The sequence below is a fragment of the Pogoniulus pusillus genome, chromosome 43 (genome assembly GCF_015220805.1).
Source record: "Pogoniulus pusillus isolate bPogPus1 chromosome 43, bPogPus1.pri, whole genome shotgun sequence".
Taxonomy (NCBI): domain Eukaryota; kingdom Metazoa; phylum Chordata; class Aves; order Piciformes; family Lybiidae; genus Pogoniulus; species Pogoniulus pusillus.
Window position 1 is genome coordinate 758,106 of NC_087306.1, and position 14,630 is coordinate 772,735.

The following is a 14,630-nucleotide window of genomic DNA, read 5'->3' on the forward strand; positions in this document are numbered from 1 at the left end:
AATGGCAAAAAAAGGAAAAAAAATGAAACGAAGAAGGCCCAGCCCGGGGGGGCAGCCCCCCCGGCCGTGGGTGTTGTGGAAGTCGTCACGTCCTGTAGTGTGACCTCGTGTGTATGCCATGGAACGTGCAAGGGGGGGTCCCGGCGGCTTTGTGTTCTTTGGGGGGGGGAGGGGGGGAGGACACGGACGGTGCTTGGGGGGACACACATACAGGGGAGCTGCGGCCCTCCCCCCCCCCCCGCGCCCCCCCCGGCCCTGCGATGCACTGGTGGCGGCGGCCACCTCCCGACTCTGTGCCTTTCACACACCGAACCTGGACCCCCCCCGCGGCACCAGCAGCCCCGGAGGCAGGGAGGGGGTGTCCCGAATGGGGTTTTTTGGGGGGTGGGGGGAAAGACGTGTAAGGGGGATTGGGGGGGCGGGGGGAGGGGGGCGGTGGGCAGAGCGTGAGCACGGGGGGCAGAGGGGCCGGGGGGGGAGCGAGTATTGAACTGTACCTTGTATTTGCACTGTTTTTATTGCATTGGCATCTCGACAATATACAGCTCCAACGACCTGCTCCTGCCTGCGCCTCCTTCTCGCTGCGCCCGCGGGGGGACAGACTGCCCCGGGAACGGGCAGACACACACGGACAGACTGCCCCGGAAACAGGCAGACACACACGGACAAACAGACACTCACGGGACAGACTGCCCCGGGAACAGGCAGGCATGCACGGAACAGGCAGACACGCACGGGACAGACAGACAGCCCCGAGAACAGGCAGACACACACGGGACAGACTGCCCCGAGAACAGGCAGACACACACGGGACAGACTGCCCCGGGAACAGGCAGACACACACGGAACAGGCAGACACGCACGGGACAGACAGACAGCCCCGAGAACAGGCAGGCATGCACGGAACAGGCAGACACGCACGGGACAGACAGACAGCCCCGAGAACAGGCAGACACACACGGGACAGACTGCCCCGAGAACAGGCAGACACACACGGACAGACAGACTGCCCCAGGAACAGGCATGGGACACACACACACACACGTGGAGCCGACAGACACACGTGGAGCAGGCAGGCACACATGGAAAACACAGGCACAGCCTCAGAGAACAGGCAGACACACAAGACATGGGACAGACAGACCCAGAGAACAGACCCACCAAGACCGACAGACAGCCCCACACAGACAGCCTCAGACCCACGAACCCAGACTGACCCACAGACACAGACCTGCAGAGAACAGACAGCCCCACAAACAGCCCCAGAGAGCAGACAGCCCCACAGAGACCCCACGGACAGCCCCAGAGAGCAGACAGCCCCCGTTGCCAGCCGCTCTCCCATCCCGCTCCTGGCCCAAGCCCACAGCTGCAGCTCTGCTCCACAGGGTCCAGCCCCAGCCCACAGGTTTTGGGCCAAATGTGCAGAGGTTCAGGCAAACTGCACAAGTGCAGCCCAGGCCTGCCCTGCAGGATTGCTTTAGGCTCATTTCTCAGGGTTTCAGTCCTGACTTGCAGGATTTCACCCAAACTGCAGCATTTCAGGCCAAGTTTGCAGATGAGCAGGATTTTAGACCAAATTTACGGAATTTTAGTGCAGATTTAAGGATTCTAGTCCTAACCAACAATTCCAGACCAGATTTACAGGATTCCAGTGCCAGCTCACAGGATTTGATCCAGTTTGAGCATTTCAGGCCAAGTTTGCAGAGCTTCAGCCTCCATGTGCAGGATTTCAGGCCAAGGCTATAGGGCAGCTGAACACCCTCCACCCCCCCCAAAGGTCCTTTAAGGTGCACAGCTCCTCATCCCCTTCTGCCCCCCAAGTCCCCAGATCACTGTCCCCTTCCCCCTCCACTGCTGCCTGCACCCCCAGCCCTGTTAGGTGTCTCCCTCTTTTTTATTGGGAAGGGGCCAAATATTCCCCCCCCAACCCTGAAAACTGGTGAGTGGAAGCCACAAGCGAGCCCCAAGCTCCACCCTCCTGCCAGAAAGGGGTGCAGGGGAGGGGTGGGGGCACAGCTGAGTTGCCACAGGCCGGGGTGGAGGAGGGAGGAGATGGGAAATGGAATTTTTGCACAGATTATAATTTTGAAGGTATTTTGGGGCTTTATTTTGTTATTTTTTGGGGTCTCTTGCAATGATTTTTGGAGCAGTTTGAGGCCAAAGCAAGGTCAGGAACAGGTAAAAGCTGATTGCTGGGGGGGGAATCTTTGTCCTTTTTGGGTTTTTTTTGAGAAATGAACACAAAACGACCCAAGGAAGGTGCAGCAAAGCAGAGGACTCTTTATACTGTTTCTCACTCGCAAGTGCTGGTCAATAAAGAAACAAAAAAACTTTCTAATCCCCCGCGGCTGCTGTGGTGCCTTGGGGCTGTGTGGTTTGGGGGTAGGATGGGTGCCCAGCTGGGGTGCGGGGCGGGACACACACAACCATCTGACGCGAGGCAGAGATCCCCCCACACCCCCCCCCTCCCAAGCAGAATGTCCCAGACCTCCCCGACCCCAGCCCTGCACAGCCTCAAAGGACATGGGAATGGTGGCATTGGTGTCCTCTCCCCAAATCTTGCAACCTTCGGTGACACTGCCCCTCCCCGCCCCCCATTTTTGATGTGGGGGAGGAGGAGAAGGGTGGAGAAAGCGGCAGAGATTTGCTACAAAAGAGTTTATTTGCAAAAAAAAAGGAGAAGACTCCCAAAAAAGTCTGTTTGTATAAAGAGCAGGACCCCAAAACGGGAAGGAAGGCACCGGCAACTGTGGGGGGCACCCCAAGGGGGCAGGGGTGGGGCAGTGACAACCTCTCCCCCTGCAGTGTGGGCTGGGGAATGGGGGGTGGGAGGCAACACACACAGAGCAGACTATGGGGAACTAGGAGGCACTTGGGGACTTGCAGGATGGGTGTGGGGCAGCTGGGGACACTCTGGTGGACAGTGCAGGTTCGGGCATGAGAAGATGGATGCAGGGGGCCCGTAGGACGGATTCTTTGGGGTACTCGGGGATGGCAGGATGGGCACCAGACCCCACAGGATGGGCATGGGGAGCATGAGAATAGTAGGATGGATGTGGGGACCCAGGGGCGGCAGGATGGACGTGGTGATGGCAGGATGGATGTGGGGGTGGCAGGGTGGAGTGGGGGTGGTAGGATGGATGTGGGGATGGCAGTGTGGATTGGGGGTGGCATTGTGGATTGGGGGTGGTAGAATGGATGTGGGGTTGGCAGGATAGATGTGGGGGTGGCAGGGTGGATTGGGGGTGGTAGGATGGATGTGGGGGTGGCAGGATGGACGTGGGGGTGGCAGGATGGACGTGGGGGTGGCAGGATGGACGTGGGGGTGGCAGGGTTGACACAGGGATGACAGTGTGGATTGGGGGTGGCAGAGTGGATTGGGGGGGCAGGATGGACGTGAGGATGGCAGGGTTGACACAGGGATGGCAGTGTGGATGTGGGGATGGCAGTGTGGATTGGGGGTGGCAGGGTGGATTGGAGGTGGTAGGATGGATGCGGGGGTGGTGGGATGGATGTGGGGGTGGCAGGATGGACAAGGAACCACAGGACGGGCATTGAGGGACCCACAGGACACACACTACTGGTGAGATGAACACGGGGTGCTTTGGGCCACCCAGCGTCAGGACATTCCTGGCGAGGGGAGGGGGTGGGGGGGTGAAGGAGTGGGGCGGGGGGGGTGGCGCCGTGCGTGTCTAAATGCGGAAGCTCCCGTCCAGGACTCCCTGCAGCAGCACGGGGCCGAGGGGCACATAGGCTTTGGCGGCCTCGTCCAGAAGGAAGAGAGGGTCAGGGACGCGCTCCGGGTAAAAGCCCTCCTGTGCCAACCGCACCTTCTGCTGCTTGAACGTCTCCGTCATCGCCAGGCGCTCCTGGGACGGGGCAAGGTGGGCTGGGGAGCTCTCCGGTCCCCCCACATCCCCTGTGTGCCCCCCTCCCCAACCCATCCCGGTACCTGCAGGCGGAGGAAGCGGGGCCGGGCGTAGGGCGGCAGCAGCTGCTCCAGGTGCCGGTAGAGAGCGGCGCCGTCCAGCCGCCAGCCAGGGCGCAGCACCACGGCAGCCATCCCGGCACGGCCCTCGCGGCCTGCAAGCAGGGGAAAGAGCTTGTGGGGGCATCCCTGGGCTGGGGGGGGGACAACAGCAGCACGGCAGAACGGGGGGGCATGTGTACCTGGCACGGTGACGCCATAGACGGTGGCTTCCTGCAGGGACTCGTGGGCCACCAAGACTTCTGCCACCTCCGTGGTGGCCACGTTCTCACCTTTCCACCTGGGAGGGGGTGGCAGGGATCAGCAAGATGGGGCCAAGCCCCACCCCGAGGCCATGCAACCTATGGACGGGGCCGCCATGTCCCACGAAGGGCAGCAGACCCCTGCGGGTGGGTGGGGGCCTGGCACCTGTAGGTGTCCCCAGTGCGGTCCCGGAAGCGGACAAACTGGGCCGCATCCTGCTCCATCAGGTCCCCCGTGCTGAAGTAGGTATCGCCCTCGGTGAAGACCCCGCGCAGCAGCTTCTGTTCAGACAGCTCCTGGCTACCAGCGTAGCCCAGGAAGGGGGTCCGGGGTGTCACCGGGGCGATCAGCAGCCCCGTCTCGCCTGCAGGCATGGAGACACACCCTGAGGTTTCACGTACGGAGAATTCCCTCCCCCGGTGCCACCCCCACCCCCGCGACTCACCCGCCCGTACGCGGATGCAGCGCCCGTCCGCGTCCCGCACCGGAGCGCCCTCGGTGACGTCGTAGCGTACGATCTCGAAAGGTGAGAAGAGCTGGGGACAGCGGCGGGGCATGGGGGTGACTTCAGCAGCGCGGGAGAGGGGACACACGCTCACGGCATCGCTCCCTCAGCTCCCTCCTCACCTTGTAGATGAAGCTGCTGCGCCCCACGGCCCCCGGCGTGCCGGTGTAGTTGAAGAGGGTGACGTTGCCCTCGGTCATGCCGTAGGTCTCCACGATGCGGATGGCTCCGAAGCGCTGCAGGAAGCTCCGCCAGACGTCGGGGCGCAGTCCGCTGCCCACCGCCAGCCGCAGCCCGTGGTCTCGCTCCCCAGGGCGCTATGGGAGCCGGCGGCACAGGGTCAAGCTCGGGGGTGGGGGAGTGACATCTCCCACGCTCCCGGACCCCTCCCCAACTCGTCCAGGCTGCCCCTCGGCCGGACCTGCGGCTGGTTGATGAGGTAGCGGCAGAGCTCCCCGATGTACTGGAAGACGGTGACGCCCTCGGCGCGGCAGTCAGCCCAGAACTGTCCGGCTGAGAACTTCTCCTTCAGCACACAAGTGGCCCCTGTGCAAAGGCAGGGTCGGGGAGTGGTAGATCCTCCCCTACTGAAACGTCACCGGGATCGCCCCGTGGCTCCCAGCCCCTCTCACCGATGCCGATGCAGCCAACGATGCCCAGAAGGGACCCGGCCATGTGGTAAAGGGGCAGTGCCAGGTACACCACATCCCGGCTGGACGCGCCCACCAGCTCGTAGAAGCTCAAGCACATGATGGACTTGAGGTGGGAGACTCGGGCAGCTTTGGGAAGACCTAGGAGGGGAAAATGGTGTTGAGTCGTGTCCTCCCCGACGTGCTCACCCAGGGCACCCAGCCCTGGGCACCCACCAGTGGTGCCAGAGGTGAAGATGTAGAGGCAGGTGTCATTCATGTCCTTGGGCTGCCAGACGTCCTCAGGCTCCAGCTCCTCGGAGGCTGCATCCAGCAGCTCCTGAAGGGCCACCACGCCAGGGGGGTACGGCCCCGAGCCCAGCACCCACACCACGATGCCATCCTTCTGCAGGCTGGGCAGGACGGGCTCCACCGATGCAAACAGGACTAGGATGAGGGCAAGGGGAGAACAGTGTTGGCGTGGGGACAGGTCCTAGGGCATAGCCTGTGTCTCGTCCCCTCAGCCCAACCCAAGGTGAGGAAGAGGATGGGGGTCCAGGGTGGTCCCACTTCCACCTTTCCCGGGGGGGACAGGGATCGAACAGGATCACATCGATGGGGCCAATCTAGGGGGGGGAAACTAAATTATAGCACAACTGGAGGAACCCGCGGGAGCACACACATCCCTTGCATTGCACTCGAGCTGGATCACACTGGACCCCTGTCCAACCTGTCCAGATCCCTCACACCACCAGAAACCCCCAGCACAGCCCGTGCCAACCCTTGTGCCCCAGAGCCTGTCCCCTGTGGTGGCCCCTAACCCATCCCGGAGCACGCCCTGACCCTGGTACCCGGGGCCAGGCACTACCCTGTCGCCCCAACCCCTTAGCCCACCCTGGAGCAACCACCCCCGCTCCTCCCCGTACAACCCCCCCCCCCCCCCCCCCAGTTCCTCCCCAGGCCCCGGGTACCAGCCCCATCTCCCATCCCTCCCAGCCCCTCCCCATTCCTCAGTCCCTTCCCATCTCCCCGGAGCCTTCCCCTCCCCATCCCCCGGTTCCCCGCCCCGGTTCTCACCGTCGGCCACGAGCAGCCCCCGTGCCCCGCAGGCCCGCAGGCAATGCCGGAGCGCGGCGGGCGGCAGCGCCGTGCCCAGGAAGGCAGGACGGGCTCCCAGCGCCGCCAGCCCCAGCCAACTCCAGATGAACCGCGGCTCGTTCCCCACCAGCAGCCCCACGGTGACACCGGGGCCCAGCTCCCCACTCCCGCCCAGAGGCCACCCCCGCAGCGCGTTGGCCACCCGGGCCACCCTCCGTGCCCCGCTCCCATACGGCTCCGCTCTCCCCCGTGCCCGCAGGAACGGTCGCCCCGGTGCCTCCCGAGCTGCCCGCAAGAACCGAGCGGTCAATGAGCGGCAGCCCCCAGCCGCCGCTACCGCTCGCCGCCGGCACCGGGCCGCACGCAGCACGAAAGCTAGATCGGCCCAAAGGTGCGGCCGGAGCAGCCGCTGCAGCAGCGCCAGAGCCGCTAGCGCCGCCAGCGCCGCCGCCAGCGCCATCGCCGGGACCGGGACCGGGACCGGGGTGGGGGTGTCGCGGACACGCCCCCGGGGCGGTGGACAAGCCCCGCCCTCCTCCAGTGCTCCCCCATCCCCCTCCCAGTGCCGGCCCCTCGGCGCCGACCCAGCCCTCCCAGTTCACCCCCAGCGTGTACCAGTCAGCTCGGCCCCCGCGTCTGGACCCCTGTCCTCCCACCCACCAGAGTCCCTCCTTCATCACGTCCCATTGTCCCCACCGTCTCAACCCCATCCTGGCCTCGATGTCCCTGTCCCGATTACACCCCTCTCCAGCACCGTCCCCTTCACCATGGTGCCCCCACGTTGGTCTCTGTCCCCATCCCACTCTCTCCAAATCCCGTTCCTAGTCCTAGCCCTGTCCCCATCCTCCCCCCTTGCTGCAGCCTCCAGCCGTGCTCCCAGCCTATCCTTGTCCCAAATCCATTCCCGTTGCAGCTCGGGGCTAGGTGGGGGCAGTGCCACAGTCCCGCAGGAGCCCCACGCCACGGCAGGCTCCGTGGGTAGGACGCAGGGGCTGCTGCTGGCCCCCGGGAGCTCCTGGGAGGCGAATTCTGGTGCAAAGCGGCAGCAGCTTTACTGCTGTTTTTCCCCTTAAGCTGCCGATGACAGGGGGTGGGAGGTGGTGTGTGCAACAGGACCCCCCCACACTTCTCCTGTAGGTGCTGAGCTCTGGCACAGGCAGGGTCCATCAAACCCAATGTGGCAGGTGCTGGTGCATCCTCCCCACGACCCTCCCCGAGAGACACGAGTGTCCTTGGGCACCCACAAACAGCCTGGAGCACTTGCTCAGTCTGCTCCAATTTATTTACATTTCGCATATGAAAATAAGGGACCTTTTCCGCCCCCTCCCCGGTGCAGCCAACTCCCCTCCTGGGCAGCCCCTGTCCTTAGTGCTCCTCCTGCCGCGGGGTGGGCAGGGGCTGGAGGCAGGTCGTGGGTGTGCATGAGGGTCACACTCTCCTCCCTCCTCAAGTCGTTGATTAAAAAAACAAGGAGCTAAAAAGTCAAGTGAGGAGGGGGCTGGTGCAGGAACTCAGACTCTGCTGCGGGATCCTGGGTGGGGGGGGTATCCTGTTCCCCTTGGTGTCCCGGGAGGGGGCCGTGAGTTCTCCTCATCACGACGATGGCTTCTGTGGCAGGGCCAGCGGGCACCGCAGACGACGAGAGGCAGAGCCCTCAGTCGCTGTCCGAGCCCACGGCAGAGGAGCCTTTCCTTTTCCGCTTGGCTGGTTTGGGCTTGGTGTCTTCCTCCTCCTGTGCCAGGAAAAGGGGATGTTAGGGGTTCTTGTGTGCACATGGGGAGGGGGAGTAGCACCCCACGACTCGCCAGCCCCTCCTCTCGGCAGAGGGCTGCAGGGGTTGTACCGAGGCGCTGCTGGACGCCGACTCCTCCTCGTTGTTGGGGGGCTGGGCTGCACTCTTGCGGCTGCGAGGGCTGGACAGGGCAGCTTTCCGGCGACTCTTGGGGGGCTTGGTGGAGGAGTCTTCATACTCCTCTGCCAGGGAGAAGAGGTCACTGAACCTGGAAGGAAGGAGGAGGAGGTGTGGAGTGGGCACCCAACTGCCACCCCCAGGGCCAGGCGGTGCTGGACTCACTTCATCTTGTGGGCTTCGTCGCAGCTGGCCTGGACGTGCTGCAGCGCCTGCAGGATTGGGGTCTGGCTGAAGACTGTGGAGGGAGCAGCAGAAAGCAGAGTCAGAGCCCAGGGTGGGCACAGTAGGCAGGGAACCACCCCCAGGCAGGACACTGGGTGCAGGCAACGCTGCAAGGGGCCCCCAGAGCTACCCAGGTCCTGTCTGTGCAGCCCGGGGGCACCTGGCACTGATGGAGATGGGGTGTGGGGCGCAGCCTGGGTGACTAGGCACTGGTTGGGGGGTGGCTGGGCACTGACTGGGGAGTGGCCGGGCACTGTCTGGGGGTGTAGCTGGGCACTGGTTGGGAGGGTGTAGCTGGGCGCTGGCTGGGGCACGGCCAGACACGGGCTGGATGCTGGTTGGGGACAGCTGGGCACTGGCACGTACAGTTCTGTTTGGTGTTGGTCAGGTTGAGGCGGAGGCTGTCCAGGTGCTCCAAGATCTGCTCCAGGGTGAGCTGTGCCAGTTTGCTGCTGGAGCTGCGCAGGCTGAGGGTGGAGGAGCAGCAGCAGCTGTTAGCCTGCACCCTGCTCCCTCAGCTTACCCCCCTCCCCCACCAAAACAGGCCACACGACCCCCCTGCTTGTGGGGGGACTGCCATGCCCCCCAAGGTGATGTGGGGCACTGCCACTCATGGTGTCTGCCAGCAGCCAGAGGGGGGGTGGGGGGTGGTGAGGGATGGGGAGCTGCAGGGGTTCCCCTTTTCTCCAGCACACGCAGGGTGTCCTGGGGCTGTTCTGCTCTGGAGCAGGGATTAGGGGATCAATCCTGCTTTCCCCCTGCAGCCCCGGGCAGCACTAAGGGCCCTGTGCTGAGCCTCAGGAGCGTGGTGCCACCATGCCGGGTGCTGCCAACAGCCAGGCTCCAGCTGGCTGCCCCTTAATTACCTGGGATTAGACTGGGACTGGCCTGGATCCTGACCAGAATCCCAGTAAGGAGCTGCCCCGTGGGCTGGGGGGGAGAGCCTTCATTTACTAGGAGGGGGCAGAGTTCCCCACAGCAGCCTCACTGGGGAGCAAGGGGAGGGAACACTCAGAGGTGGCTGAGAGACTGCTGGGACTGGGCACTGTCCCAGTGAGTGCCCAGCACCAGGCGCACGGGGGTTGGTGAACCTGTCCAAGGCAATGGGCACCATCCAGCTCTGTGCTGCAGGACGCTGGACAACGCGACGGCAGCTGCTGCTCTGCCAGCCCAGGACAGTAGAGGTCCTTCCTGCCCCGCCAAAGGGCTGCAGCCTCGCGCCTGGGAGGGGCTGCTGGAGCGGAGCCTCCTCCCCTCCACCCAACCTAGTTCCCAGCACCGACGGTCAGCTGCTGCTGGGACCCACTGCAGAGCTGCGTGGAGACCAGAAGCTGCTTCAGAACCCGCTCCTGGATCCCAGTCTGGCACAAGAGCCCCGGCACAGCTGGGATGGCACCACAGCAGAGCAGCACCAAAGTTTGACACAGCTCACCCAACACAGCGTGGGCAAAGGCTTTGCCATGACATGGTCCTGCAGGGTGGGTGGCAGTAGAGTGGAGATCAAAGAGCAGCCTCCAGCGCGGCCCCGGGGGCAGAGATGCTGGCTCGGGGGGTGCAGGGGAGGGCTCTGGCTGTGTGCCAGGAGGTAGGTAGGCATCAGGCACTGGTGATGCTTCAAGGAGATGCTGCTGTGACTGGCAAGATGGGCTGGCAGAGCCCACAGTATGTGGTGACCCAGTTGCCAGGCTGGTGTATGGTGCACGGAGCCTGACAGCGGGGTGGGCACAGAGTGGGGGCTCACCTCTGGCGCTTGCGGGGCAGGCTGTTGTTCTTGATCAGCAGGGACTTGATGTGCTCGGCCAGGAGGTCATCGTGCTTGAGGCACCAGTGCCGCAGAATGCTGGTGGTGAACTGGTCCCCGGGGTGGCAGGGGCGGCTCAGCACCATCTTCACCATCTCCTCGCTGGGCCTATGGTGAGGGCAAGGGCACCTTAGGGTGTGATTTGGGTCTGGGGCAGCCACTGCTGCCTGCCAGAGCCTGATGGAAGGCTGCAGACCTGGACATTCCAAGTGTATGGAGCTGCCGTGCTGAGAAGGACCTGGGACCTGGCATGGGAGCACTGGCACAGCTGGGATGGGATCAAACTCCCACAAGCACCACCTGGCACCCCAGAAATGCTGGCTGCCAGGCGCAGGGCTCGAGGGGCAGTGTTGGGCCTTTCCTCAGATCGCTGACAAATGACCCTTCTGGGAAGCAGCTGTCAACAAGCTTTGTGCCCACTCTGTGGTACCCAGCTGTGCCAGCCCCATTGCCTCCCTGCTGAGGGCAAAGGGCAACAGGTCCCAGCCCCCCTGGGCTGTCCCCGTGGGCTCTGCGATGCGAAGGGTCGGTGCTGGGAGCAGATTAAAGAGCCTTATGTGCTGGGAACCAGGGCAGAGCTCTCTGGAAGGTGCCGTGGCCACCCCAGCAGGCATGGCTTGAAACCAAGGCAGCCCCCATTGGAGGCTGGGGCAGCTCCAAGATGTGCAGAGTGAAAGAAACTAACCCAGAACTCCCCAAGCCCAGCATGGTGAGGTGAGAAGGGACCTCTGGAGATCATTTCCTGCAGCCCTCAGCTCCAGCCCAGCAGCTTGCCCAGGGACACAATGCCCAGGGAGGGTTGGAAGCTCTCCAGACAAGGACACTCCACAGCCATTCTGGGCAGCCTGCTCCAGCCCTCCAGCACCATCGCCCCAAACAATTTTCTCCTCCTGCTCAGCTGCAACCTCCTGGACTCCACTTTGTGCCCCTCGTACTGGCCATGGGCACCACTGAGCAGATGCCAGCCCCACTCTCTTGCCCCCCACCCCTTAGCTCCTGCTGACCACCGAGCAGATCCCCTCTGGGGATGCTCTTGCACAGTCTCTCAGCCTCTGCTCCTGACAAGCTGTGCCCACAGGCCCCTCTGCAGGGCACCTTGCAGCACTCACTTCTCTCGCCTGAGGTGCAGCAGCAGACAGGAGAGGGCCTCGGGATGGTCTGCAAGGGAAGGACAAAGTGAGCAGAGGAGCTCAGGGTCCCCCAGGGCCATGTCAGTACCTCTCCTCCACTGGGCACTCACCCTTATACTTGAGGTGCTGCAGGATGGGGATGATGGTCTCCAGAGGAATGCTGTGTGCCAGGAACAGCTGCCAGGTGCAGTACTGCTCAAAGGTCTCCCAGTCCAGGCTCTGAACTATGGGGAGGCACAGGAGGGTGAGGGCAACCTGCATGGCACCTGGACAGTCTCAGGATCATGCTGCTCCTGCACCTGTGTTCCACCCACACCAGGGCACTAGAGTGGGGCACAATGCCCAAAAGCAGAGCATTGAGGTCCAGGCAGTGCCAGGGCAGCTGCCTGAGCTGCGCCACATGTGCTGAGGCTGAGCAACATCCTTGGGGGACTTGGCAGGTGGCACTGGGGTCTGCTCTGCCAGCTGAGGCACGAGTGGCAGAGCTGCAAACTCACTCCAGCGGCTGCTCGGGGTTCAGAGCAAAGGCAATTAATGAGGCTCTTCAATTAACAGCCTCAGCTCCCTGTCTGCAGCTTGTGCCACACCCAGCCTGGGGCAGGGTGCTGGAGCTGCTCTCCACCTGCTGACCTCAGGCCCTGCTCCCAGATGCCCACCTTGGCTCTGCTCAAACCCATCCAACCCAGGAGGCTGTGGCCACAGCCAGCTCCAGCTGCTGCCCAGATGTGAGCCAAAGGGAAGCAAGAAGAACTGGTCACAGGAGGAGAGGAAACGACCTGAAATTGTACCATGGAGGGTTCAGGTTGGGCAGGAGGAACAATTTCTGTCCTGCAACAGTGGTCAGGGACTGGCACAGGCTGCCTAGGGAGGTGATGGGAGTCTCCAGCCCCGGAGGTGTTCAAGAAAGGTGTGGCCCTGGTACTGGGGCTATGGTTTGGTGCCAAGGTGGTGCTGGGTTGCCATTGGACAGGATGACCTGGAAAGGCTTCTCTAACCTTAATGATTCCATGATTCTTTCTTATCTTTCGTCTTTCCCTGTGCCCAGGCAGGACCTGCAGAGCCCTGGGTCAGGCTTTGCCTGGCACTGCAGACCCAGGGCTCCCAAAGCCCGTTAGAGCACCCAGCTGGATCCCCCTCTGTTCAGCCTCCAAAACCTCTTAAGGCTGCTGATCCTTTAAGCAGTGACAGCAACACCAGGAGCAAACCCAGCCCTGGGTTTGTGGAAAGCTTGTGGAAGCAGCCAACCTCTGCCAGGCTCTTCCTTCCAGAAGCACATCCACACCTGGCATCGCTGATCTGGCCCAGTCTGGCATGGGCCACAGATTGCCAGGTCAGACACAGGCATGGCTCAGTAGGCATGGGGGTGTGGGGCTTGTATCATCTGGAGAGGCCCTTTCCAGCCAGGGTGGGGAGAGCCTGGAACAGGTTGCCCAGGGAGGTTGTGGATGTCCCCTCCCTGAGATGTTCAAGGCCAGGGCTGAGTGAGGCCTTGGGCAGTCTAGGCTGGTGGGAGGTGTCCCTGCCAGTGCTTGGTGGGGGGGGGGTGGAACTGGATGAGCTTTGAGATCCCTTCCAATCCGACCCACTCCATGTGTGTGTGTGAACCTCGGGGACTTGGCGACTCAATCCTATGACTCTGAAGCCATGGTGAAGGCTGCAGCCTCATTCTTTTCCAGGGATTTGGGGGTCTCTCTACAAAAAAGGGCTGTAAGGGGCAGGAAAGGCTTGAGGATGGCCCAGGAAGCTCCCTGCCTCCACCTCCAGCTGCCCTCTCGTGCTACTCACTCAGGATGTTCAGCACCGAGTCCTTCCGGAACATGACGAGGTTCCCCATCATCACGTGGCACATCAGCTCCTGCAGCTGGGTGGCACAGAAGGTGGCATGAGCAGGGTGCCCTAGCTCTGCAGGAGCCCCTCCTAACAGTGTGGGAGCAGCAGGGAGGCTCTGCCTCCATCAGCCTCCCCCTGCAGCAGCTGGGGCCCAGCAGGAGGCTCATAAATCAGAGCTGGGGGAGGGAGCTGCAGGGACGCAGTGGCAAACGGGAAGGCACCAGAGGTTAATGGCTTCACACATTAGCACCCGGGGCTGAGGAGCTCAGGATGGCCAGCAGATGCCCATAGGCTGGGAGCTGCTCCTTGTGCCTCAGGCACTCACAGAGCCCAGTTTTTTTGGCCAGCAGATACTCATGGGAAGGACTCAGCAGTCTGCTGGGAAAGCTCCAACGATTCTCAGACCTCTCTGCTGGTGGCCCTGGAACATCCCTGGCCTGCAGAATAGGAGCTGACACGACCCAAACACAGGGTGCTGCCTGCACTGCCTCACCTCCCTCACCCCTGGCAGAGGTGGAAGCAGGGGAACGGTGCCCACTAGAGCACGGGTGGCACCTGGGGAGCAGCATCCCCCATCCCTGGGCTCAGCTCCAGAAAACATTTCGGGTCCCACCTCCCTTCCTCCCTGCTCCTGAGACTTTGAGTGCTGCCTGTTTGGGTGCAGGGTGCTGGGGGCTCTGCCCCACGGCTTCATTTGCAGACTCCAGTGCGGGGTAGGCACGGGGGGGAGGGGACAGGCAGCCAGGGCATGGCAGGGGGAGAGCCAAAGAATGACAGGAAGGGACGAGGGGACGAGAAGGGAGGGGAGAGGAAACACCGCGGGGCTCTGCTGGGAAAAACAAACCCAATGCCTTCCAGCCGGGGCAGAGCCCAGCAGCAGCACCAGCAGCACCCTGGAAGGGGTCAGGGCACCACCACGGCTCGAACCTTTCCTATGCCCAGCCTGCAGCTTCAGCCTGCCAAGCAAAAATTGCTGGCGAGGCATCCTGGCCCTGAGCAGCTGGGAAAAGCAGGGTTGGCAGGGCAGGGAGCACAAACAGGCTGAGTCCTACGGTTATCAGCACATCATGCTCCGGCCCAGCCCAGCCAGCAGAAGCAGCATTCCTGCCCGTGCCCAGCATTCCTGCCTGCGGCCCAGCATTCCTGCCCGTGCCCACCTCCAACCCGGGCTTCAGCTGGGGCTATTTCTGAGTTGCTTAATGGCAGCTCAGCAGCACCACAGGGGGAGGCTCCTTCCAGGAGGACTTGGGCAGCCTGCAGTGGATCTCCCAG

The 14,630-nt window shown here is 63.0% G+C and overlaps 2 protein-coding genes and 1 long non-coding RNA gene across 4 annotated transcripts in view; 1 reads left to right on the forward strand and 2 right to left on the reverse strand.

The window, feature by feature from the left end:
• The first annotated feature begins 429 nt into the window (after positions 1–429).
• On the forward strand, positions 430–2,340 carry LOC135192701 (uncharacterized). Its single transcript, XR_010309020.1, has 2 exons — positions 430–704; positions 984–2,340. It is a non-coding gene; the product is annotated as an uncharacterized LOC135192701 (long non-coding RNA).
• Positions 2,341–2,639: 299 nt separating this feature from the next.
• Positions 2,640–6,923, reverse strand: SLC27A3 (solute carrier family 27 member 3). Its single transcript, XM_064175925.1, has 10 exons — positions 6,443–6,923; positions 5,603–5,812; positions 5,369–5,527; positions 5,158–5,282; positions 4,859–5,053; positions 4,677–4,767; positions 4,397–4,595; positions 4,171–4,268; positions 3,953–4,083; positions 2,640–3,869 (listed from the first exon to the last, which is right to left on the reverse strand). The coding sequence occupies exons 1-10, from the start codon at positions 6,921–6,923 to the stop codon at positions 3,693–3,695; spliced, it is 1,866 nt and encodes a 621-aa protein (XP_064031995.1). The 3' UTR covers positions 2,640–3,692.
• Positions 6,924–7,485: 562 nt separating this feature from the next.
• Positions 7,486–14,630, reverse strand: part of INTS3 (integrator complex subunit 3) — a 35,063-nt gene continuing 27,918 nt past the window's right edge. The window contains exons 23-30 of one of the 2 annotated variants that reach the window (XM_064176159.1): positions 13,314–13,389; positions 11,639–11,752; positions 11,508–11,556; positions 10,339–10,506; positions 8,964–9,064; positions 8,538–8,610; positions 8,307–8,463; positions 7,486–8,195 (exon numbers count right to left, since the gene is read on the reverse strand). In XM_064176159.1, the coding sequence (XP_064032229.1) occupies positions 8,118–8,195; positions 8,307–8,463; positions 8,538–8,610; positions 8,964–9,064; positions 10,339–10,506; positions 11,508–11,556; positions 11,639–11,752; positions 13,314–13,389 (816 nt within the window). In that variant the 3' untranslated portion in view covers positions 7,486–8,117. Of the gene's footprint in view, positions 8,196–8,306; positions 8,464–8,537; positions 8,611–8,963; positions 9,065–10,338; positions 10,507–11,507; positions 11,557–11,638; positions 11,753–13,313; positions 13,390–14,630 lie in introns of those variants that run through there. The other variant, XM_064176160.1, reaches the window with a different exon arrangement.

Excerpts from the sequence above, each read along its gene's own strand:
- SLC27A3 (XM_064175925.1), bottom strand. The coding sequence starts at position 6,923 with ATGGCGCTGGCGGCGGCGCTGGCGGCGCTAGCGGCTCTGGCGCTGCTG. Across the intron at positions 5,283-5,368 it reads CGTTGGCTGCATCGGCATCG|GGGCCACTTGTGTGCTGAAG; the intron begins GTGAGAGGGGCT and ends GCCTTTGCACAG. Across the intron at positions 4,768-4,858 it reads GCAGCAGCTTCATCTACAAG|CTCTTCTCACCTTTCGAGAT; the intron begins GTGAGGAGGGAG and ends CGCTGTCCCCAG.